The sequence below is a fragment of the Schistocerca cancellata genome, chromosome 2, assembly GCF_023864275.1.
Source record: "Schistocerca cancellata isolate TAMUIC-IGC-003103 chromosome 2, iqSchCanc2.1, whole genome shotgun sequence".
Taxonomy (NCBI): domain Eukaryota; kingdom Metazoa; phylum Arthropoda; class Insecta; order Orthoptera; family Acrididae; genus Schistocerca; species Schistocerca cancellata.
In genome coordinates this window covers 927943697-927969077 of record NC_064627.1, presented here as the reverse complement: position 1 = coordinate 927969077, position 25381 = coordinate 927943697, and the positions used below count along the sequence as shown (strand labels likewise).

At 40.4% G+C, this 25381-nt stretch overlaps 1 protein-coding gene across 1 annotated transcript in view; it reads left to right on the top strand.

The window, feature by feature from the left end:
• Positions 1 to 25381, top strand: part of LOC126162881 (leukocyte elastase inhibitor-like) — a 313609-nt gene that overhangs the window by 276249 nt on the left and 11979 nt on the right. Inside the window, exon 8 of the mRNA XM_049919676.1 lies at positions 24778 to 24922. Coding sequence (XP_049775633.1) covers positions 24778 to 24922 — 145 coding nt within the window. The remainder of the gene's footprint in view (positions 1 to 24777; positions 24923 to 25381) is intronic.

Sequence of the window (25381 nt, the reverse complement as noted above, 5' to 3'; positions counted from 1 at the left end):
TCATCATGGAAGTTGAAAAGTTACCAGACATTGTGTAACTCATGGATTATAAATACTGTAAAGAGAGACTACAAGATGTTTTGGACCAACTGAACAAACTGGATGAGGGGAAGCATGACCTGTTAGATGATGATGAATATGAGGCACATGTCCGAAAATGCAAAGACCATGAAACATACTAATCCTCGAATGTTGCACAAAATAGAGAAACAGCTCGCAAAATCTTGTACCCCCACAGCACATTCTGTAACAACAAGTGTTCCTTCAACTTTAGTAAGACTTCTGCAGATCAAAATTGAGCCCTTTTCAAGTGATCTGGAGACTTGCGTACAGTTCTGGGAGCAGTTTGATCAGTCATTCAACATGGACCAACCGGTGACTACTGTCAACAAACACATATTTCTTTGCAGCTACCTGTCAGGAGAGGCAAAGCATTTTAGAAAGTATTAATGGCTGAGACATGTGCAGAAACAAAGAGGACATTTCAGTCTCATTACAGCAACAAGGACCAAATAGTTCAGGGCCACTTGGATTACATAAAGGCCATAAAACCCACAGAGTTGGTCACCTCAGAGAAACTCAATTCAACTTTCATTGAATGCCAGTGACATATTCGAGTTCTGCAGGCTCTTGGGGAAGACATCAACAGATATGACTGAGTTATCTTGCCAAAAATTCTCCATGCTTTTCTAGATGACATATGCCGTCACTGGACAATTCATGTCACATGTACAGCACTATCCAAAGGGGATATTTTGCAGCTGATGGACTTTCTGAGCTAGGAGGTGGATGAGGCCCTTATCATGCAAAAACTTGGTGATCTTTTCACCAGCTGTAGCGCCACTCCCATTGCTGACACAAGCCGTATGCATGCAAAATCTAAAACACAAATCCAGAAAGGTACTATAGTACAAGAAACATTCTGCTTCTTTTGTGAATCTCACACAGGACCATAAGAAGATTGTATGTGTCAGTGATCAAATAGATAAACTGAAACAAGCAAATGGATGTTTTCTTTTATTTATTTATTTATTTCTTGTTCCAGTGATCCATGTTGTGACAGTATCACAGGATATGGAATGTGTCAGAGATCTATGGCAGCACATAAAAACAAAACAAAATGATTTCATATTACAGTAAATGGAACTTAGGTTCTACTACAGAAAATATTTTTGAGAGATAAATAAATATTACTAAATAATAAAAACAAAGATGATGTAACTTACCAAATGAAAGCATTGGTATGTTGATAGAGACACAAACAAACACAAATACACACACAAAATTCAAGCTTTCGCAACCCATGGTTGCTTCATCAGCAAAGAGGGAAGGAGAGGGAAAGATGAAAGGATGTGGGTTTTAAGGGAAAGGGTAAGGAGTCATTCCAATCCCGGGAGTGGGAAGACTTACCTTAGGGGGAAAAAAGGACAGGTATACACTCGCGCGCGCACACACACACACACACACACACACACACACACACACACACACACACACACATCCATCCGCACATATACAGACACAAGCAGACATATGTAAAGGCAAAGAGTTTGGGCAGAGATGTCAGTCGAGGCGGAAGTACAGAGGCAAAGATGTTGTTGAATGACAGGTGACGTATGAGCGGCGGCAACTTGAAATTAGCGGAGGTTGAGGCCTAGTGGGTAATGGGAAGAGAGGATATATTGAAGGGCAAGTTCCCATCTCCGGAGTTCTGATAGGTTGGTGTTAGTGGGAAATATCCAGATAACCCAGACGATGTAACACTGTGCCAAGATGTGCTGGCCGTGCACCAAGGCATGTTTAGCCACAGGCCAACAGCAAATTAGAACAGCATGCCACCCTCCACCTCAAAAAACTATCCAATCTCCTGGTTTCCCACCTCCAGAAAGGCAACTTACCCACCCTCCATAACCTTTCCAGCAAACCTCAACCTCCTCTCATTGCACACACACACAGTCTCTACCATCTACTCAATCTCCCACTTCCAGCTCCACTCCCCCCAAAACCTCAAAATTCTAATTAACACAATCTGGAACCACAACACCCTAATTCAGTAGTTAACCTTTCCTCCAAACCTCTCTCCCAACCCGAAACCTCTGTCCTATCCAAATGCCTCACCTTCATCCCCACTCCCAGATTCAACCAAACAGCTCTTGTCAAAGAATTACTGTCCTACACTCATACTCTCTGCTGGAAATATCCTAATCCCACTCCTAAAGATCCAACTCCCCAAGACACTATCCAAATTGAACCCTGCCTGGAACAGTTCCGTCCTCCATCACAGCGGGACCCATTTCCTCTTCCTCAAAATCACCCTCTCCAAACCTTCCAGGAATTTCTCACTTCCAGCATTGCCTCTCAGTCCTTCTTGAAAAACCTTAATCCTACTCCCAACAGTACCACATTTACTGTCCTACACTCATACTCTCTGCTTAAGCCCATGCTATCCGTGATCTGAAGGCTGACCGATCCATCGTCATTCTTCAGGCGGACAAGGGTTCCATGACTGTGGTACTTGATCGTCAGGAGTATGTGGCTGAGGGACTGCGTCAGCTTTCAGACAACACTACATACAAAGTTTGCCAAGGTAATCCCATTCCTGATGTCCAGGCGGAGCTTCAAGGAATTCTCAGAACCTTAGGCCCCCTACAAAACCTTTCACCTGACTCCATCAACCTCCTGACCCCACCGACATGCTGCACCCCTGCCTTCTATCTACTTCCTAAAATTCACAAACCCAATCATCCCGGCCGCCCCATAGTAGCTGGTTACCAAGTCCCCACAGAACGTATCTCTTCCTATGTAGATCAACACCTTCAACCCATTACATGCAGTCTCCCATCCTTCATCAAAGATACCAACCACTTTCTCGAATGCCTGGAATTCTTACCCAATCTGTTACCCCCGGAAACCATCTTTGTAACCATTGATGCCACTTCCTTATACTCAAATATTCCGCATGTCCAGGGTCTCGCTGCGATGGAGCACTTCCTTTCACGCCGATCACCTGCCACCCTACCTAAAACCTCTTTCCTCATTACCTTAGCCAGCTTCATCCTGACTCACAACTTCTTCACTTTTGATGGCCAGACATACCAACAATTAAAGGGAACAGCCATGGGTACCAGGATGGCCCCCTCGTACGCCAACCTATTTATGGGTCACTTAGAGGGACACTTTGGTTACTCAGGCCTGCCAACCCAAAGTTTGGTACAGATTTATTGATGACATCTTCATGATCTGGACTCACAGTGAAGAAGAACGCCAGAATTTCCTCTCCAACCTCAACTCCTTTGGTTCCATCAGATTCACCTGGTCCTGCTCCAAATCCCATGCCACTTTCCTTGACGTTGACCTCCATCTGTCCAATGGCCAGCTTCACACATCCGTCCACATCAAACCCACCAACAAGCAACAGTACCTCCATTATGACAGCTGCCACCCATTCCATATGAAACGGTCCCTTCCCTACAGCCTAGGTCTTCGTGGCAAACGAATCTGCTCCAGTCCTGAATCCCTGAACCATTACATCAACAGCTTTCACATCCCGCAACTACCCTCCCGACCTGGTACAGAAGCAAATAACCAGAGCAACTTCCTCATCCCCTCAAACCCACAACCTTCCACAGAAGAACCCCAAAAGTGCCCCACTTGTGACAGGATACTTTCCGGGACTGGATCAGACTCGGAATGTGGCTCTCCAGCAGGGATACGACTTCCTCAAATTCTGCCCTGAAATGAGATCCATCCTCCATGAAATCCTCCCCACACCACCAAGAGTGTCTTTCCACCGTCCGCCTAACCTTCATAACCTCTTGGTTCATCCCTATGAAATCCCCAACCCACCTTCCCTACCCTCGGGCTCCTACCCTTGTAACCGCCTCCGGTGTAAAACCTGTCCCATGCACCCTCCCACCACCACCTTTTCCAGTCCTGTAACCCAGAAGGTGTACACAATCAAAGGCAGAGCCACGTGTGAAAGCACCCACGTGATTTACCAACTGACCTGCCTACACTGTGAAGCTTTCAATGTGGGAATGACCAGCAACAAACTGTCCATTCGCATGAATGGACACAGGCAGACAGTGTTTGTTGGTAATGAGGATCACCCTGTGGCTAAACATGCCTTGGTGCATGGCCAGCACATCTTGGCACAGTGTTACACCGTCTGGGTTATCTGAATACTTCCCACCAACACCAACCTATCAGAACTCCGGAGATGGGAACTTGCCCTTCAATATATCCTCTCTTCCCATTACCCACCAGGCCTCAACCTCCGCTAATTTCAAGTTGCCGCCGCTCATACCTCACCTGTCATTCAACATCATCTTTGCCTCTGTACTTCCGCCTCGACTGACATCTCTGCCCAAACTCTTTGCCTTTACATATGTCTGCTTGTGTCTGTATATGTGCAGATGGATATGTGTGTGTGTGTGCGAGTGTGTACCTGTCCATTTTCCCCCTAAGGTAAGTCTTTCCACTCCCGGGATTGGAATGACTCCTTACCCTTTCCCTTAATACCCACATCCTTTCGTCTTTCCCTCTCCTTCCCTCTTTTCTGATGAAGCAATCGTGGGTTGTGAAAGCTTGAATTTTGTGTGTGTTTGTGTCTCTGTCAACATACCAACGCTTTCATTTGGTAAGTTACATCATCTTTGTTTTTAGATATATTTTTCCTACGTGGAATGTTTCCCTCTATTATATTACTAAATAATAAGTGTTACAGACAATAAATATTGTAAAATATGTGTTTGCAATAAAGAATGGTCAGGATTACGAATGTAGATTTGGGCACATATTTGTATTTAACAATAAAAGGAATGCTAAACATTGTAGTTCATGAATTCTTCTATCATATAAAATGATCCTTGTAATAGGAACTGCCTTAAAGTTCTTTTAAACAAGAGTTCATCTTCTACCGAAAACTTAATTCTTGAAGGGAGGGCGTTAAAAATCTTACAGCCAGTAAAATGGACTCCTTTCTGCACCATGCTTAGATTTGCCTGTTCATAATGGATATCACATCTTCTTCTCGTCTCATTACTATGATACTCACTATTCAGTTTAAAAATGGATTTTTCTTTCCTTATGAAGCACATCAAAGACAATATATATTGCGCAGTGGATGTAAGGATTCCAAGTTGCTTAAAAAAGATTCCTGCATGTGGCTCTAGGATGGACTCCACACATGATCATTATGGCTCTTTTTTGTGCAAACTGTACTTTTTTAGCCAGTGACTGATTACCCCAAAATATAATTCCGTATGCCATAATGGCATGAAAATAATCATAATAGGATGACTTCATGGTTTCTGTACTTCTATAAGATGAAATAATGCGTAAGTTGCTGAACTCAATCTTTTGCACAGATCCAGGATGTGGTTTGACCAATTCAGTTTGCTGTCAATATGCAAGCCTAGGTATTTTAAGGTATCCACCATGGTTATTACCTGCTCACCATTTTTACAACTATTTCCTCATCTTTGGATGTCGTGTGGAACTGAACGTAATTTGTTTTAGTGTCATATAAAGAAAGGCCATTAATATTAAACCAGTTCACTGTTTCACTTAAAACCTTATTTGCTGTTTCCTCAAGTTTATCTACTGAATTATCAATAAGTGGTGTGGTGTCATCAGCAAAAATGGTGATCCTCTAAATATTACATTCAGAGAGGCAGATCATTTATAAAGATAATAAAAAGTAGGGGGCCCAGAACTGAGCCCTGGGGCACTCCACATGTGATGGTACTCCATTCTGAAGATAATGGGTCTCAATTTTGACTATTCACTACAACTTTCTGTTTCCTGTTTGCAGGTACGAGTCAAGCCATTTCCCGGATGAACTACTTTTACTGAGATGTGCAGCTTTTTGTAAAAGAATCGGGTGACTGACACAGTCAAATGCTTTTGTTGTTGTTGTTGTGGTCTTCAGTCCTGAGACTGGTTTGAAGCAGCTCTCCATAATACTCTATCATGTGCAAGCTTCTTCATTTCCCAGTGCCTACTGCAGCCTACATCCTTCTGAATCTCCTTAGTATATTCATCTCTTGGTCTCCCTCTATGATTTGTACCCTCCACGCTGCCCTCCAATACTAAATTGGTGATCCCTTGATGTCTCAGAACATGTCCTACCAACCGATCCCTTCTTCTTAGTCAAGTTGTGCCACAAGCTCCTCTTCTCCCCAATTCTATTCAATACCTCCTCATTAGTTATGTGATCTACCCATCTAATCTTCAGCATTCTTCTGTAGCACCACATTTCGAAAGCTTCTATTCTCTTCTTGTCCAAACTATTTATCGTCCACATTTCACTTCCATACATGGCTACACTCCATACAAATACTTTCAGAAACGACTTCCTGACATTTAAATCTATACTCGATCTTAACAAATTTCTCTTCTTCAGAATCGCTTTCCTTGCCATTGCCAGTCTACATTTTATATCCTCTCTACTTTGACCATCATCAGTTATTTTGCTCCCCAAATAGCAAAACTCCTTTACTACTTTAAGTGTCTCATTTCCTAATCTAATTCCCTCAGCATCACCCGACTTAATTCGACTACATTCCATTATCCTCATTTTGCTTTTGTTGATGTTCATTTTATACCCTCCTTTCAAGACACTGTCCATTCTGTTCAACTGCTCTTCCAAGTCCTTTGCTGTCTCTGACAGAATTACAATGTCATCGGCGAACCTCAAAGTTTTTATTTCTTCTCCATGGATTTTAATACCTACTCTCGACTTTTCTTTTCTTTCCTTTATTGCTTGCTCAATATACAGATTGAATAACATCAGGGATAGGCTACAACCCTGTCTCACTCCCTTCCCAACCATTGCTTCCCTTTCATACCCGTCAACTCTTATAACTGCCATCTGCTTTCTGTACAAATTATAAATAGCCTTTCGCTCCCTGTATTTTACCCCTACCACCTTCAGAATCTGAAAGAGAGTATTCCAGTCAACATTGTCAAAAGCTTTCTCTAAGTCTACAAATGCTAGAAATGTAGGTTTGCCTTTCCTTAATCATTCTTCTAAGATAAGTCGTAGGGTCAGTATTGCCTCACATGTTCCAACAAATCTATGGAATCCAAACTGATGTTCCCCGAGGTCAGCTTCTATCAGTTTTTCCATTCGTCTGTAAAGAATTCGCATTAGTATTTTGCAGCTGTGACTTATTAAACTGATGGTTCAGTAATTTTCAACTCTGTCAACACCTGCTTTCTTTGGAATTGGAATTATTATATTCTTCTTGAAGTCTGAGGGTATTTCGCCTGTCTCATACATCTTGCTCACCAGATGGTAGAGTTTTGTCAGGACTGGCTCTTCCAAGGCTGTCAGTAGTTCTAATGGAATGTTGTCTACTCCGGGGGCATTGTTTCGACTCAGGTCTTTAAGTGCTCTGTCAAACTCCTCACGCAGTATCATATCTCCCATTTCATCTTCATCTACATACTCTTCCATTTCCATAATATTGCCCTCAAGTACATCGCCCTTGTATAGACCCTCTATATACTCCTTCCACCTTTCTGCTTTCCCTTCTTTGCTTACAACTGGATTTCCATCAAAGCTCATGATATTCATGCAAGTGCTTCTCCTTTCTCCAAAGGTCTCTTTAATTTTCCTGTAGGCAGTATCTATCTTACCCCTAGTGATATATGCTTCTACATCCTTACATTTGTCCTCTAGCCATCCCTGCTTAGCCATTTTGCACTTCCTATCAATCTCATTTTTGAGACATTTGTATTCCTTTTTGCCTGCTTCATTTACTGCATTTTTATATTTTCTCCTGTCATCAATTAAATTCAATATTTCTTCTGTTACCCAAGGTTTCTACTAGCCCTCGTCTTTTTACCGATTTGATCCTCTGCTGCCTTCACTATTTCATCCCTCAAAGCTACCCATTCTTTTTCTACTGTATTTCTTTCCCCTATTCCTGTCAATTGTTCCCTTATGCTCTTCCTGAAACTCTGTACAACCTCTGGCTCTTTCAGTTTATCCAGGTCCCATCTCCTTAAATTCCCACCTTTTTGCAGTTTCTTCAGTTTTAATCTACAGTTCGTAACCAATAGATTGTGGTCGGAGTCCACATCTGCCCCTGGAAATGTTTTACAATTTAAAACCTGGTTCCTAAATCTCTGTCTTACATTATATAATCTATCTGACACCTTTTAGTATCTCCAGGGTTCTTCCATGTATACAACCTTCTTTCATGATTCTTAAACCAAGTGTTAGCTATGATTAAGTTATGCTCTGCGCAAAATTCTACCAGGCGGTTTCCTGTTTCATTTCTTAGCCCCAATCCACATTCACCTACTATGTTTCCTTCTCTCCCTTTTCCTACTCTTGAATTCCAGTCACCTATGACTATTAAATTTTCGTCTCCCTTCACTACCTGAATAATTTCTTTTATCTCATCATACATTCATCAATTTCTTTGTCATCTACAGAGCTAGTTAGCATATAAACTTGTACTACTGTAGTAGGCATGGGCTTCGTGTCTATCTTGGCCACAATAATGTGTTCACTATGCTGTTTGTAGTAGCTTACCCATACTCTTATTTTTTTATTCATTATTAAACCTACTTCTGCATTACCCCTATTTGATTTTGTATTTATAACCCTGTATTCATCTGACCAAAAGTCTTGTTCCTCCTGCCACCGAACTTCACTAATTCCCACTATATCTAACTTTAACCGATCCATTTCCCTTTTTAAGACCGAGCGGGGTGGCGCAGTGGTTAGACACTGGACTCGCATTCGGGAGGACGACGATTCAATCCCGTGTCCGGCCATCCTGATTTAGGTTTTCCGTGATTTCCCTAAATCACTCCAGGCAAATGCTGGGATGGTTCCTCTGAAAGAGCATGGTCGCCTTCCTTCCCCATCCTTCCCTAATCCGATGAGACCGATGACCACGCTGTCTGGTCTCCTTCCCCAAACCAACCAACCAACCAACCCTTTTTAAATTTTCTAATCTACCTGCCCAATTAAGAGATCTGACATTCCACACTCCGATCTGTAGAGCGCCAGTTTTCTTTCTCCTGATAACAACGTCCTCTTGAGTAGTCCCTGCTCGGAGATCTGAATGGGGGCTATTTTACCTCCGAAATATTTTACCCAAGAGGACGCCATCATCATTTTATCATACAGTAAAGCTGCATGACTTTGGGAAAAATTACAGCTGAAGTTTCCCCTTGCTTTCAGCCGTTCACAGTACCAGAACAGCAAGGCCATTTTGGTTAGTGTTACAAGGCCAGATCAGTCAATCCAACAGATAGCCCTCCATTGTGGTTGCACCTACGGTACGGCTATCTGTATCATTGAGGCACGCAAGCCTACCCACCAACGGCAAGGTCCATGGTTCATGGGGGGGATGCTTTTGTTAGGTCACCAAAATAAAAATCCCAACCACCTTTACTTTTTGTTGATAATTCCAAGACTTTGCCAGTAAATGCAAATATTGCATCTTCTGTTGACAAACCTTTCTGAAAACGAAAGTGGCTTTCGCTGAGGAAATTTTGATCCCTGAGATGCTTACCATCCTGGCATGTATTAGTTTCTCTAAAACCTCTGAAAAACTTGTCAGTAGTGATATTGGCCGATAGCAGCATCTGTCTTATCTCCCTTCTTATACCATGGGTTTACAACTACATACTTCAGCCTCTCAGGAACTATCCCTTGCTTAACTGATGCATCAAAAATGTGGCGAAGGACTTTACTTACATGGCTGCAGCAGTATTTTAATAATTTGTTAGAAATATTGTCAATCCAGGTAGAGTTTTTACTTTTCAGAGACTTAATAACGCTTTCAATTTCTTGAACAGTGACTGTTGTGACCTTCATGTGTTGTACTGAGCTAGGTACTCTGGCTTTCAAAAGATTGATGGCTTGGTTCATGGAACCTTGTAAACCTACTTTTTCTGTTACTGTTAAAAAATGTTTGTTTAATGTGTCTGCAACTATTTTTGGATTGCTAGCAAGATGACCCTCACTTTTTATTTGGATATTTTCAGTACTAACTGCATATTTCCTTGTTTCCTTCTTTACAAAATTCCAAATAGTTTTTGTCTCCAGTGTGGGCATATACTCTCTGTTTGCAAGGAGAAGGAAAAAGCTTGGTGTGCTGAGTGTAGACAGCTGTATCATAAGTCATTTGTGATTAAGGAAAGGATACTAATACTCCTGCAGTTCAGAAAAAATTACTTCTGTGGGAAAAATAGCTGTTGCTCCCCGCAGGTCCACATGCCTTCTGATGGTGCAAGTACATGTCTCAGGACCTATAGGACTGAGTAGGGTGGTTCAGTTTGTGCTGGAAGTGGGAAGGCAATCCAGCTTCATAGCAAAATCACTGATTAGCTATATAAAGCTTCAGACTGAATATCAATGAGAATTAACAGTTTGAATCAAAGACTGCACCCTCACACCACCACAGACTTTAATATGAAGGGACCTTGGAAGAATTCTTTGGTATCACTCGCTGTCTCTGAGAGTCTTCATACGATTTCACACCATCCACCTGTTCCACAACCTGTAAATATTTTGTTGTATGCCCATAAGGTTATGCTAGCAGTCCCAAAAACCAACTCTAAGGAAGATGTTCCTGTGGAGATTACCATAGAGGTAATTTTTATTAGAAAATTGTGAAGGACAGTTTTCAAATACACATCTCTGAATCTTTAGTGTTAGTTCCTTTGATATTTGGTTAGATACTTAGTGGGAACATGTCAGAAGCCTGTGTGCATGCAGCTGTGGCAAATTTTGTGTTCTGACTAGTCTCGTCTGCCCTTGGACGACTCAGGACAGAGAGATGGAGGTACTTATGTAGTTGTGTTTGAGCTGGAAGTCAACGTAAAGGAAGGTGGCTTGTTGGGTTGAGGAGGACCAGATGAAGTGAATGGGGAAGAAGGTGTTGATGTTCTGTGGGACTGTGGATAGGGTATCCTCACCCTTAGCCCAGATCACAGAGATGTCATCAGTGAATCTGGACTCACATCAGTTAATGTGAGCCAGGTGAGGGAGTTGGGATTCTGGGTGATTAGGAATAATTCATCTTGATGACACATGAATAGGTTAGCATATGATGGTGCAATGTGAGTGCCCACTGCTGTACCAAAGACTTGTTTGTAGATTATACCTTCAAAACTGAAGTAATTTTGAGTGAGGATATAGTAGGTCATGGTGACCAGGAAGCGGGTTGTAGATTTGGAGTCAGTTGATCATTTGGAAATGTAAGTACAATAGTAGCAAGGCTGTGGACATTGGGGGTGTTGGAGTAGAGGAAGATGGCACCAGTAGTGATGAGCAGGGCACAGTGTGGCAAAGGAACGGAAACTGTGGAGAGTTGGCGGAGGAGATGGTTGGTGTCTTTTATAAAGGTGGGTAGATTATGGGTAATAAGCTGAAGGAGTTTGTCCACAAGAGCAGAGTTTCTCTCACTTAGAGCACAGTTGGTTGGTTTTACGGACTTTGGGAAGGGGTGGGCATAAGGATTTGAGGAGAGACTGGAGATACTGCTGTATTTCTGGAATGGTGTCACTGTGGCATGATGTCTGACTGGACAAATCTAAACCACTGGCGGAGCCCTTGTCGGGAAGTAAGATAATAAGGTCTGGAGCAATGTTTAGGTGGTGGATTTCAGTTCTTTCTGCAGGTGTAAGGTAAGGTTAGTTTCTGTGTTAAGAGGTTTGGGAAATGATGGTGAGGCAAGGTTTGAGATTAACGAGTTCTGGAATGTTTGGTAGCAGCGGGGGAGGATCTGGGTTGTTTGGAGAAGTGTACTGACTAAGGAGGGGGGGGGGGGGGGGGGGTGAACATTGGCTTTTGGTTGAGAATGCCTGGTAGCATTAGTCGCAAAAAGTGTTTTCACTGTAGGGACTGAGAGCAGGACAGAAAGTTTTTAACAAGTCCACCATAGTTGAATTTGCAGTGGGAGAAAAGGTAAGGCCTTTGGAAAGGACTGATACTTCTTTTGGGCTAAGGCTTTGGAGGAAAGGTTCATGACTGTGTTGGTTATGGACATTTGGTATTCCATCTCTTCCAAATACTGTAATCAAAATTGAAGAGACAAACAACAGAGTGGCAGATTGTGTGATAAATCATCAGCAGAAGTTCTCACATGGAGTTTGTCAGCAGGTGTAAAAAAGACACCAACCATCTTCTCCACCAACTCTCCACAGTGTCTGTTCCTTTGCTACACTGTGCCCTGGTCATCACTGTTGATGCCATCTTCCTCTACTCCAAAACCCCTAATTTCCATGCATTGAAGATGATACAGATACGTGTGTTGCTTGTGAAGTATCCTCCATGCTGAATTCGAAAGTGTACCACATGCCAGGGCTACTTTTCTTGTGCTGATACTTGGCTCTTGTTTGACACCCTGTAGAATTTGCTCCTCTGGTCAGATGTAGAAGCAACATGTGGTCTTTGTGTTATGGATCCTCTCTTGGCAACGCGATGATACACACTATCAAAAGTTGGATGACTCAGCTGTCTTTGTCTGGAAATGCTGTCTGCTACAGTCATTCAGCCTTGTGTCCATGACCATTTGTGTGGCCTTGCATAAAAATTGTGTCTGCCTGCTAATGAAATGAATTTCCTGCCATGTTTGAACAGAGCACTTTCAGTTAACTCGCTATCTGTAGTATGTGTGCACAGTGGACATGCTGAAGACGGATGAATGCCAAATGTAAACAAGTCTCCCTGGCAACACAATTCCATCTAGGTTACAATGAGTCAACTGGTTGGATAGATAATTGAAGTTGTTAGGTTGTACCTAGAAAGCTGTTAAACATCAATTTATATTAATAACTCAAAACCATATTTTTATATGAACTTCCTTCTTGTTTTGATGCAAGGAGCCAGTCCCCAAAGTTTTTAAAAAAGTATATCTGAAATACCTGGTATGTTAATCACAAATTTAGTCTGTTCAGAAAATAGTTTGTAATTACAAATTATAATTTTGAAGAGCTTTCACACACTTAAAATGAATCTATTTAAGTCTGTCTTTATGCATTGTTAGTTGTGTTATTTGCAAGTAGGTATGCATATTCATTTTGTTGGAGGTGTTGATCTGATGGAATCCAGAAAAAGTTCTGTACTGCTGCAGTTCAACCTCGTTTTGCATTCTGTAAGTAAGATGAGTGTTGTTGTCTATAGTCAGTCAGTTTGTCATAGCTATGAAATGCACAACATGATTGTCAGTTGCTTCAAATACTGTTTCTCTTACTTTGTGTTTTTGTTAATAGCTATCACTGTGAGAAAGAAGAAATATGTAGTCCTTTGTTGTGTGGTGAAAAATAAGATTTTTGTAAAATGTTTATAGAAGATCATTGTATGAAGAAGTAATAAACAGAATCCTATGAAATCAGTGTTTGTATTTCACATAAAACACCACAAGAGCTTCTAGATTAAAATAAACAGAACTGAACCAACATAGACTTTTTATGACAGTGTCATTGCAACTAATTACTAAATCTTATCAACTTTATAGCACTCATATTTCTCATCTTTGTTTATTCATGTCCAAAAATAGCTTTAAATAATTGTAAACAGTACTACGAAATCTGATAAATGTGTGATATTTGGAAAGTTGATGTTTGTTTTCTGTACAAGGAGTTCATGTCTCAAATAGAAACCGGAAAAGTATAGATTTCTTCATAAATCAGTGAGCAAGTTGAGGAGCCTGTAATGCCTATACCATAGAGATGGCTGAAGATGCATCCTTATTATTGATGTTGAATATCATCTGCTGCACATCCAATCTCCCTGCACTTTGTGGCATGGGGTGTGAGGAACTGTTTGCACACTATAGATTTTGGTGGGCTCCCTTCCATTGTGTTTGTTTCTTCTAATTCATCTTTTGGCACATTCCATGTCCGTCCTTCAAGTCGAGAAATGTGTTATAATTCACTGACATTATGGATAAGTAAGTATCCATTGTTAGCAGCATCATTTTCATGTAGGTAAACATACTCATTTTGTTGGAGGTCTTGATCTCATGGAATCCAGAGAAAATTCTATACTTATTCAATTCAATCACATTCTGCATTGTAAAAGTAAGATAAATGTTCTTGTCTAACTATATTGCTGGAGTGTTGAGAACTCTTTGTACATTTAATGAGTCAGATATGTTCGAGATCTTGTTCAGTACAAGTGGCTTGATGAACTGAGAGCTTACATGTAGCTATTGCCTCTGCAATATTCAATGTCACGTTCTGAGGGAAGGTGTATGACCATTCTGCTTGAAGATTAGGGCAAAAGAAAGCACTAACCACATACGGGTGATCAATTACTATTGACCCATCAGTGAATATTTTAATCACATTTGGCCACTGCAGATACATGTTTGTTGTGAATATGCTGCTAATTTTTGATATTTCACTTTTGGGGAACAGATGGATGCTACACTAATGGATAACTGGTAAAAAGGTCTTTCAGTGTGCTTCTTACTTTCATGACTGGATACTAAGAAAGTGTTCATGTTATGCAATGGCTATTATTTTGCAACATCTCCTTGTTTCAAGAGAGAAATGGTAATTAAAAAACCTATAGCTCAGCTAGTTTCTTAACAATGGAAGGATCCAGAGTTTGGATTCCCTGTAGTATAAGTTTATCCACCAGGAAATGGCATCTTTATTGCTTCCAAAAGCATAGCATTGATCTGTGTAGAAGACATCTCTCTGGTAGAGATTCTAACATGATTATACAATACCATATTTTGTCTACTTGGTCAAAAGCTAACCATGTGCCACTGTGATAAATGACTCACCATAATCTAGTTGAATTCACACCAGTGATCAGTACAGCGTGAGCACTGTGGTGACATTTGCACCTCACTTGTCTAGCCTCAGAAGAAAATAACTGATATGGGCATATCACACTAGTTATGACTCTAGATTAATCTCAGGAATCACAAATGTGATGTTACTGATATCACACTATGGTAACTCACATGATACTGAACCTACATTGGACACTAAAATTTGGTGAATAGGAATGATTTAGCGGGAATTTATGGAAAAGTTAATTGATTTCTTTGTTTTCTGGGTGCCAGGCTTAATCATCATTAATCTAACCAAAAGTTGCCTTTTCACTGGATGTGTGTAAAACACTGAAACACATATAGTAATACCAAAACAGCTGACTGAAACCTCACCAAAATATTGATTTGGTCATCAGCAGTGTAGAGTTCGCTCTCTGTGGGTATCAATCTGCAGTGGCATGTGTCTTGGACTGTTGTTTTGTCTTTATCCTCCGTGAGTGGACAGTGTGAAGAATGGTTGACAGTAGCCCACAGGTGAATGGCCTATTCACTCATAGACTTAGATGTTCAGCACCACAGGCAAGGGCCAAGCAGCCAGTGTGTTTACCATTCTGGTGGTAGCATTCCAAGGGATTAGCTCTCTGACCAGTCTTAAGTTTTGCATATGGCCACATTACAAAGGATGCAACCAAGGAATCAGTTTTGAACTGAATAATGGTGTTCATGAGAGGCACTCATTGGCAACAGAGTTGAAACTTGGATCAGAACAGTAATCAGACTGCAAAAGCAGCATCATGAGAGAGACAGAATACTGGCTTCAGAAAAGAAAACAGAGTCAAACACTCATGAGAATAAGCATCAGTCTGGAAAGAAATTCACTAAAGACCAGAATAGAAATCAGAACAACATGGAGTAGATTTAAATCATCATGGATTCGTGACAGCAAATCCTGACTACCGAGTCTTGAGATGATGTCTCAACATAAAGTCTCCTCAAATAATCATCTTGAAGCCTCACTCCTCTTCAAGCGTCTCCACTGGAAATGTCAATGAATGTGATCACTGACTCTCATCACTTTCCCAAAATGATACCTGCACTCTCCAACTCTCTTATTATTGGCTGATGATATATCAGTACCAGCCTGTTGATGATTCCTCCTGGACAGTTCTCCTCATCTTGATTCCTTATTCTAGGGTGCAACTTTCTGCTGAAAACTGCCCATGCTTTCATGCGCAGACATACAGCAAACATTCCCTTGGCTTTGTCTGGCAGGTTCATGACTCTCAATGTGCCACAAAAAAGTTTTCCCCCTCAAGGATTTTTCAGGTGACTTTGGAGTGGTCACACACCTGCAGGAAAATTAACTCCCATGATATGATGCTCGTGGAGGCACTTCAGTGAAAGAACTAGTGGTCCTAGTGCAGAAAGCCAGGTGACAACAAGTCCACTCTGTCAATTATAAGCCTAGCACAGTAAGGTCTCTCCAGTGGAAAACAGTGGTCTTTTCAGCACAATCCACATTATCCATCACTTGTGTATCAAGGGTGTCCTTGTTTAGGGTACAGAGTGAAATCATGTATCTCACTTCACAAGTATTGAACAGGCTTCTGTCTATCATAAAGGAAAAAATTGGGAATCCTCATCCATTCAAAAGAGAATTTAAATGAAATCTCATTAGCCATCCCTTTTATAAATTATCTGATTATCTTCATCCAGGGACTGAAAATTCCTGTTAGTTTTGTGGCAACTAACAGTACTAACTGTAAACCTGAATGACATGTACTACTGAACTGTTAACGGGTCTTTTGTTGATAGACAGGTAGAAAATAATTTTCTTTGAAACATACCAATATAATCAAGTATATGTTGCATACCAATAAAACATAATCAAATATATTTCAAGCAACCAATAAAAGATGAACATTAGCTGTTTTATGTAACAGAGGATGCATCAACATTCTTGAAAGTAGCAGTGTTCTGTCTAATTGACATGCTCACATTTAGCTTATTGTTAAAAAGTTTAAAGATACTGTTTCTGTGATTGGCTTATCATTTGTTAATGGATACTTTGACTTATCCCACTTCCCAACCTTTTCTCCTTTCTGTTGTGATCTATGAATCACAGTGAATGAGAGAATATACCTAATCAGTCATTGAGATCTAGTAACCATTTAAAATTGAATTGACATTAACTTTATTGTCTCTTTAAGTGTTGGTGCCCCATGCAATTCTGTGTATTGTTACATACATGTACAATTGTTAGATTGAAAATGTTAAGCAAAATTTGTATATCAATTTGTAGTTCAGGCTCCTTCAATTTAATATTGTAATTGCCGCAAATTATTATTTTCCTACATTTGTCTAATATATGTGTGGGAACGTGGGAGTAACCAGTGATGAATGCTTTGTTTACTCCGTGCAAGTGCAGCAAACACTAGATACAAGTTTTTACTCTTTGGCTGTTAGTTCAGTTAGTTTTCTTTTCTGAGTTGGAAAAATAAAGTATTTTGTGCAAAGCTGTATGTGGGTTTAATTTGTTGCCTACATTCTAGTGACCCCAGGAAAAAAAAGAAAAGCTCTTGCAACTTAATATCGTGTGGCAGTTTTGCCAAAGATGGAAGAAGCTAACAAAATTCTGCAAGCAACAAATGACAAGATACAACAGCTAAAGCAAGAGATTGGGCTTTTGGAGCTTGCAACACCGAAGAATGATAGCAAAATGGATCCATGATTTTTACCAACTCCTGTAGTAGCAGCCACACCACAAGCATATTCCCATGCCAAAGATTTTTCGTGCACAAATGTGCCGTTATCAACTGCACCACAGTTGCAGTTAAGAGCACCTCCATTCACACCTACACAACCAGACGTATGGTTCGTGATAACAGTGAATATCTTCAAGTATCAATGCATAACCGAAGACAATGAAAAATTCACTCTCACAATTAGCAACCTGGGTCAGAGAGCAACAGCGATAGTCTCTGATATGATCATACATCCACTGCTCCAACAATCATACACCACACTTAAAATGGCGTTGATCGCTCACTGCATGAAATTACCTGAACCGTGAATTTCCCAGGTAATGTATCAGGAGAAACAGGGGGACAAAAGTCCATCTGAATTTTGGAGACATTTACACACTATAGTTGATGCAAGCATGATATCCAGTGAATTGTTACTGCATGTCTGGAGACAGCAGCTTCCTCACCAAGTTCAACTGCTGATGACTGCATACAAAGGACAGTATCTTGACAAGCAGCTGCAAATAGCTGACAGAACTTTCACTACTCTACAGTTGACACTCGTAGCATCTGTAGCAACATCATCTGCCACCTCTGCAGTGGAAGCCAATGATGACTCATCGGAATAGATAGAAGAATTGAAGTTAAGCTGTGCAGCCACAGGTTACAGAAAAAACCAGGCATCGCTGATGGGATCAGGAAACTGCAAGATGTGATGAAAAATATGGCTACTTGACTACATAACTGGGAGCTGCAGACATCCACCAGGTCCACCAGTAACAAGAAGAGGCCACATTCCAAACAGGATCGAGCTCACATTGACAATTTTCGCTGGTATCACAGACGATTCGGGCCACAAGCTACAAGAGGCACAAAATCTTGTGGATACCAAAGTGGTGAGGGCACCACGGGCTGCGGTATTCATGAACACTGCCATAAACAAACGGGGAACCAGCTGACAGTTGCAGGCAGCAACATGCACAGTCAAGGTAAGGTACTTGAAGGCTTCCTGTATGCTGTACCTTTATGCCACTCTGCATCGCCCTGGGAGTATAAGCTAACATCACACAGATTATAAGTGGTTGATAGACTCTCAGCAGGCCTCAACACCGGCTCAGAAGTGAGTACCTTGCTGACCCCGAGTTTTGTAAAGAAGGACACATGGGAGCCTTTGAAATTGATAGCAGTTAACAATTCAAGTATAAACACATACGGTTATAAAGAGCTCATGATAGATATTGGTTTATCTACCCGTTACAAGTGGAATTTTGTAGTGGCAGATATTTTACAGCCAAGCTTAAAAAGCACAGATTTCTTGTCTCATTTTGCACTCACCATGGACTTGGCAAATAACTGTCTTACTACCAGATCAAATAGGGGCATAATAAAAGGTTTTCAATGCAGTGCGGCAGAGGCTGTATTAGGATTAGTCAGCAGCTCAGCTATACAGTCTCCCCAAGAAGACATGAAGACTCCAATAGTTAAACATAATACAGCGCATTATATACACACCAGCTCATGTCGGCCAGTGTCAAGATGCATCCACAGATTAGCCCCAGAGTGATTAGTGGAGACAAAAGTGATATTTTAGGAGATGCTCCAGGCTGGAGTAATAAGAAGGTCTGACAGTTCTTGGACATCCCCTCTCCATCTAGTACGCAAGAAAGATGGCACATGGCATCCCTGTGGTGACTACCACCGATTGAACATGATAACAATCCCAGACAAATACCCTATACCAAACATTCAAGGGGTTACCTATGCTCTAGCGGGTGTGTATTCTCAGTACTTGATTGTCATAAGGCATATAGTCAGATTCCTGTGGCTCTGGCTGACGTGGCAAAGATGGCGGTGATCACACCCTCTGGGCTATTCAAATTTCTATTTATGGGATTTGGACTCAAAAATGCGGCCCAAACTTGGAAAAGATTCATTGATGAAGTGCTCTAGGGATTACCTTTCTGTTATGCATATCTGGATGATATTTCGGTATTCTCAGAGGATATGCAATCACATGATAGTCATATTCAGGAGGTATGACAAAGGCTCGATCAATGTGGAGTAGTGTTAAATGAACGCAAATGCGTCATGGTCAAGAGTCGGGTAACTTTTCTCAGATATATAGTCTCAGCCAATTGTATACAGCCATTACCGGAGAAGATCGACATGTTGCAAAACCTACCCAAACCCACAGACTACAAACAACTTAGGCGTTATTTCGGTGTGGTGAATTTTTAGCAGCATCATTTACCAATTACCGCCAAAACGCAGGCACCACTTACAAATACACTGGCTGGCAAGAATACCACAGGAAAGGGAAAGTTGCAATGGATACCAGAAATGACCAAAGCTTTTGGCGACTTACAACAAAGCTTAGAGGAGGCAGTGTTACTCGTACACCCCATACCTGCAGCACCGTTGAGTATTGTAGTAGACACCAGCCAGGTCGCAATTGGTGCAGCCTTGCAACAACAGATTGATGGACATTGGCAACCTGTTAGTTTCTTCTCAAAGAAGCTGCAACTCTGACAGACAAAATGGAGTGCATATGACAGAGAGTTGTTGGCAATATATGAAAGCGTTAAACATATATCCACCCATACATATTCCACCCATATATTGAAGCCAGACCAGTAACAATTTTCAGTGATCATAAACCTATAGTGTCAGCTTTCAGCAACATCAACAATAATTGCTTGCCAAGGCAGTGACTTTGTTAGTCAATTCATCACAGATATAAGGCACATCAGAGGTGCGGAGAATGTGGTTGCAGATTACTTTTCTTGTGTCTGCAGTGTGATCAGCACAATAAACTATGAAGAACTCACGACATCACAGGAAGCAGAACTGGATCAGGAAGCAGATCTGGATCTACAGATGTTATTGACAGACCACACAACAGGGTTACACTTACAGCCGATACTAATCCCAGGAAGAAGTCTTAAGTTATGGTGCGATATATCACAGCAGAAGCCAGGCCCTTACATTCCACAACAATTTTGTAAGGCGGCATCTGACAGTGTTCATGGCCTGGCACACCCAGGGGCAAATGCCACAATCAGGTTACTGACAGAACGTTTTGTCTGGCCATCAATTAAAAAGGACGCCAGGGAATTGACTCACGCATGCCTACAATGTCAGCGCTGCAAGGATGACACGCTCACACAGAAATTGGGAATTTCATAGGACCCTCAGCAAGATTTGCCCATGTCCATGTGGATGTAGTGGTCCACTCCTAGTTTCTGATGGCTCTAAATACTTGTTAACAGTGGTAGACAGATGCACGAGATGGGCGGAGGCCACTTTGATCACTGACATAGCGGCAGAAACTGTTGCAAAGGCATTTGTCTCTCGATGGCTAGCTCACTTTAGGTGCCCCCAGCATATCACAACATATCGAGGCCACCAGTTTGAGTCTAGTCTGTTCAATGAGCTAGCTAATGTATTTGGGTTCCAGCACCACCATACAACAAGCTACTATCCAGCAAACAGTGGTATGGTGGAGAGATGGCACAGGACGTTGAAGGCAGCTCTCATGTGTCATCAGAGAAGCTGGACATAAGCATTTCCATTGGTTCTCCTTTGATTACAAACCACATACAAGACAGACATCAGTGCCTCAGTGGTGGAATTGGTGGATGGGGAACCATTGAGAATCCTGACAGATTACCTAACTGTCACCGCATCACCAATGCCAACAAACCTCTCATCACTGAGACATGAAATCTGTGAGCATGTGGAAACAAAGAGAAGGCCTACAGTATCTAGACATGGTGAGCAATCAGTTTTTGTGCATAAGGTGTTGGCAGACTGTACACATGTCATGCTCTGCACAGATTCAATCAGAACGCCACTACAACCTCCATATACTGGACCTTATCGAATAGTACGATGCAACACCCATACTATGGACCTCTCACAGAATGACAGAACTATTAGTGTGTCCATAGAGAAGGTAAAACCCACATGAGTCTTATCAGAACTGGACTATTATGCCACTCAACAGGATGAGAAGGACCAAAGTTTGGAACTCAATACACATGATACGGCAGAAGAACCAATGGCAAGAGGACATGGAACCACAACACAACAGCCCACACCAGCTCCCTCATCCTCACAGCAACAAGTCATCCATACAAGAGCAGGGAGACAAGTCTAGTTTAAGTACGCATTTATCCTGGGTGCTCTGCACTTTAAGGGGGGAGGGGGGGGGGCTGTGTGGGAATGTGGGAGTAGCCAGTGATGCATGCTTTGTTTACTCCATGTAAGTGCAGTGGACGTTAGATATAAGTATTTACTCTTTGACTGTTAATTCAGTTAGTTTTCTTTTCCAAGTTGGAAAAATAAAGTATTTTGTGCAAAGCTGTATGTGGGTTTAATTTGTTGCCCACAGATGTGTTTCAGTTTTTTCTGAAACTTCTGAAAAATTTCCAGTTGGGAATGTGTAATAGATTAATAATTATATTTGTGGTGATAGACATGATTACATGTGGTGTTCTATGCAAAAACTAGTCGTGTCCAGACTTTTGAATTAATAATGAATTTTTACACACAGTAGAAAGCTGAAAGCTGCTAATTTATAAACCTCAACATCTATATTCCTGCATTTAAATGGTACTCATGCAGACACAGTACATCAATTACATTTCTACATCTGAAAGCAGCATTTGCAGCTAGGACCATCAACAATGTCACAGGTTCTAGTAGTATTCCTAGTGGGAGATGCATCACTTAAGTGATCTTATAAACAATAAGCAACATCATAAAAGTTAAATGATTCACAGGACTTTAATAATGATATGTTTGAATAGGAGATAAAGCATCATGTGTCATAAGAACAAACAATTTACATCAATGTCTCTTATAAGTAAGCACAAACACTTATATTCCTTGAAACTAATGGTGTTGTGCATAAACAAATAATAAATCCACATGAACAATTCTGTATGAAGCCATATCCAATTCCTGTATCAGCTAAGAAAGGTGCCCAAACTGAAACCAAAGGAATGGAAAGATGAGGCATTATTGAAACTTCAGATGTCTGCTATGAAAACGTACTAGTTGCGATTAAAAAGCGGGATGGATCAGTCCATTTGGTATTAGGTACAAGAACCTTAAATAAAATAACAAACTGAAATGTTGAACAGAATTTGAAAAATCAGATCAGTTCAGCAAATGTTCCATTACCCTTCCATCCAGACTTCTGTTACTTATTTAATTTAGTGACATATATCCCAGACTGTGATCTGGGATGCAGATTATACAACTCATAGATAGTAATATTACCACAGCACACTATCCCACTGGCATTATGAGTTACATGTTATCTGATCATGAGAGAAACTATGGAACAACAGAAAAAGAAGCTCTGACAATGGTATGGTCATTCAAGAAATTTAAATAGACATTTTATGGGAATCAAACAGTAGTGCACACCAATTAGAGTGCCTTATAATTCCCATTGAGAAGTAGACTGTTTTACAGCAGACTTACACAGTGGGGTTTCTTCTTACTAGAATTTAATTTTTCTATTGTTTATGTCAAAGAACAAGATAATATGGTGCCACATGTATTATCTCAGCTCCTATTAGTGAAACCAGCTGGTCAAGATGTAAGTGAATGATGGTACTTTGCTATTTTATTTTCTGAAAGTTGGCAAATTTTAAAAAGACATCAAATGTTTTTGCAACAGTTTATCTCATCTCCTAAGGGTGTGTATAAATTTCTAAGGTACCAAACTGCTGAGGTCATCAATCTCATTTCCTAAGTGAAGATGATTTAACAAAGTCTATTTAGAACAACTTCAAAATTATCATTTTCAGGAAGTTATATAAGGATGGTTTGATAATTTTTTATCCGATAATACCAGAAGGTGTTTGGGATTTTGTGGATATGGATATTTTGGTCCCCTGTGTTATGGCTGGGTAGGAATGGCATAAATTTTTGTGGTAGTTACTTTTTGGTCTAAATTGGTGAAACTGTATCTTTTAAAAACAACTAATGCTAATATTGTAACTGATAAACTGAGTTATCATAAGTTTAAGAAGATAAGTAAACCCAGAAAGTTATTGTCTGACAATGGATCTCAGCTCACTGCTAAGTAGTCCAAAGAATTTTTAGCACAGGAAAATGTAAACCATACATTGTTTTCCAAATACCATCTGCATGCATATCCAGAAGAGAGAGTTGTGCATGAACTAGAGAAACCCTGTAGAACCTGTTGTGAAAATGAGCATTTCAAGTGGGTGAAAATTGATTGAGAAATTTGAGAGGATGCTGAATGAATTGCCCCATTCAGTTATATAATTGGCTCCTATGGAGGTAGTAGAATACCTCAGAGTACTCCATTCCTGTGTACTTCCATAGACATGCAAGACAACAATGTGAACAAGCAAAAAGATAAGAATTCCTATAAAGCTATTAGTACAAGCTTAGCTACTGCTCAAACTGTATGTTTTTTCTCACATGTCCATAATAAAAGTTCATCAGTATTTAGAAATATAAGAATTATTTTATGAAGTGGAAGTCAGGAGAATAATGAAACTCTAAAATCACTTTTAATGTGGCTTTTACTGTTGATGGATATTAAACAGTTGTTGGTTTTGAAAACTCAGAGAGGAGAAGTGACATATTGAAAAGCAAATAGTCATGATTTTAGTTTTGAGTCCAGTGCTCAGATATGTCTTCCAGCATTCCATTAATGATAGCAGAAGTGACTGTCAAACTGTAGAGAATACTGAAAAACAAATACTCACTGTTTTATTTCTGACATCAATGCTCAGAAACAGCTTTCGGCTTCCCAGTAGTGGTAGCAGTAGTGACTGACCAGCTATAGAGAACAATACCTATTACAAAGTGACAGCATTAGTATGTTTGGTTATTAATGAATTCATTTTCTTTTTCAATATTTTTGAGTTCAGTTTGGTAAGAAATTATACTTTGTTTCCTCTCCCTCTCATACTTCCACAAAATTAATATAAGTTGTGTCTCCCCTTGCCCCTTTCCCTCCCCCCCCCCCCCCCCCCCTCCATCTCCACCTCTACTTCACCTTTTGCCAGTTGAATTCCTGGGTTTTCTCTTGGATGGCTGGATGGTAATTTCAACCCTTCTACCAAATGTGATTTCACTGTCTTACATATTAAGCTCATTGCGTGGTTATTAATATTTACTTTATATTGGTTAGTGGTAAATCTTAGTTGAATTTCTTCACAAAATTATGATAATTTAGATAATAGTTATGTCAAAAATGCATCACTATACATTCTTTTCAGGTGTTGCATTTGTAATGTGCTGTGCAGTTCTGAATCCACCACCTCCAGTTGTGTTCAAAGCTGACCACCCATTCCTGTTTCTTCTCATAAATAGGGTTCACCAAGCTATCCTTTTTGTTGGAAGAGTTCAGGATTTAGCATCAAGGTAAGGATTTTTAATGTTATTTTCCTTATTTTGTATCTAAAATAACCAATTGTAGCATTTTATTATTATTTTTTTGTTGCTGTGAGTCTAAAACAACCAAGTTAAATTTTTCTGTGGATACCACAAGTATTTAGTTGATTTATTGTCATTCTACAGATGTGACTGTTGTCTTTTAAAATTAAAAGTTATTTATAATATTTGTAAAATTGTAATAGTGGCCTGTCCTATGTCAGTGTGTAACATCACATAACAAGATATTTAGGATTAATAAAAATATGAATGTGTGTTGCCATGAGCAGATGAAAAAGTTAAGCATGAATATAATAGTAATAGTCTTTAAACTCACAATGTGCATCCATTTTGCACTTCAGTTTGCTAGCAAATTAAATATTTCTTTTTGAGGTTCAAGAGTTTCAATGATGAACTACATAAATAAGACTCAGTGCCTGTTTATTAACA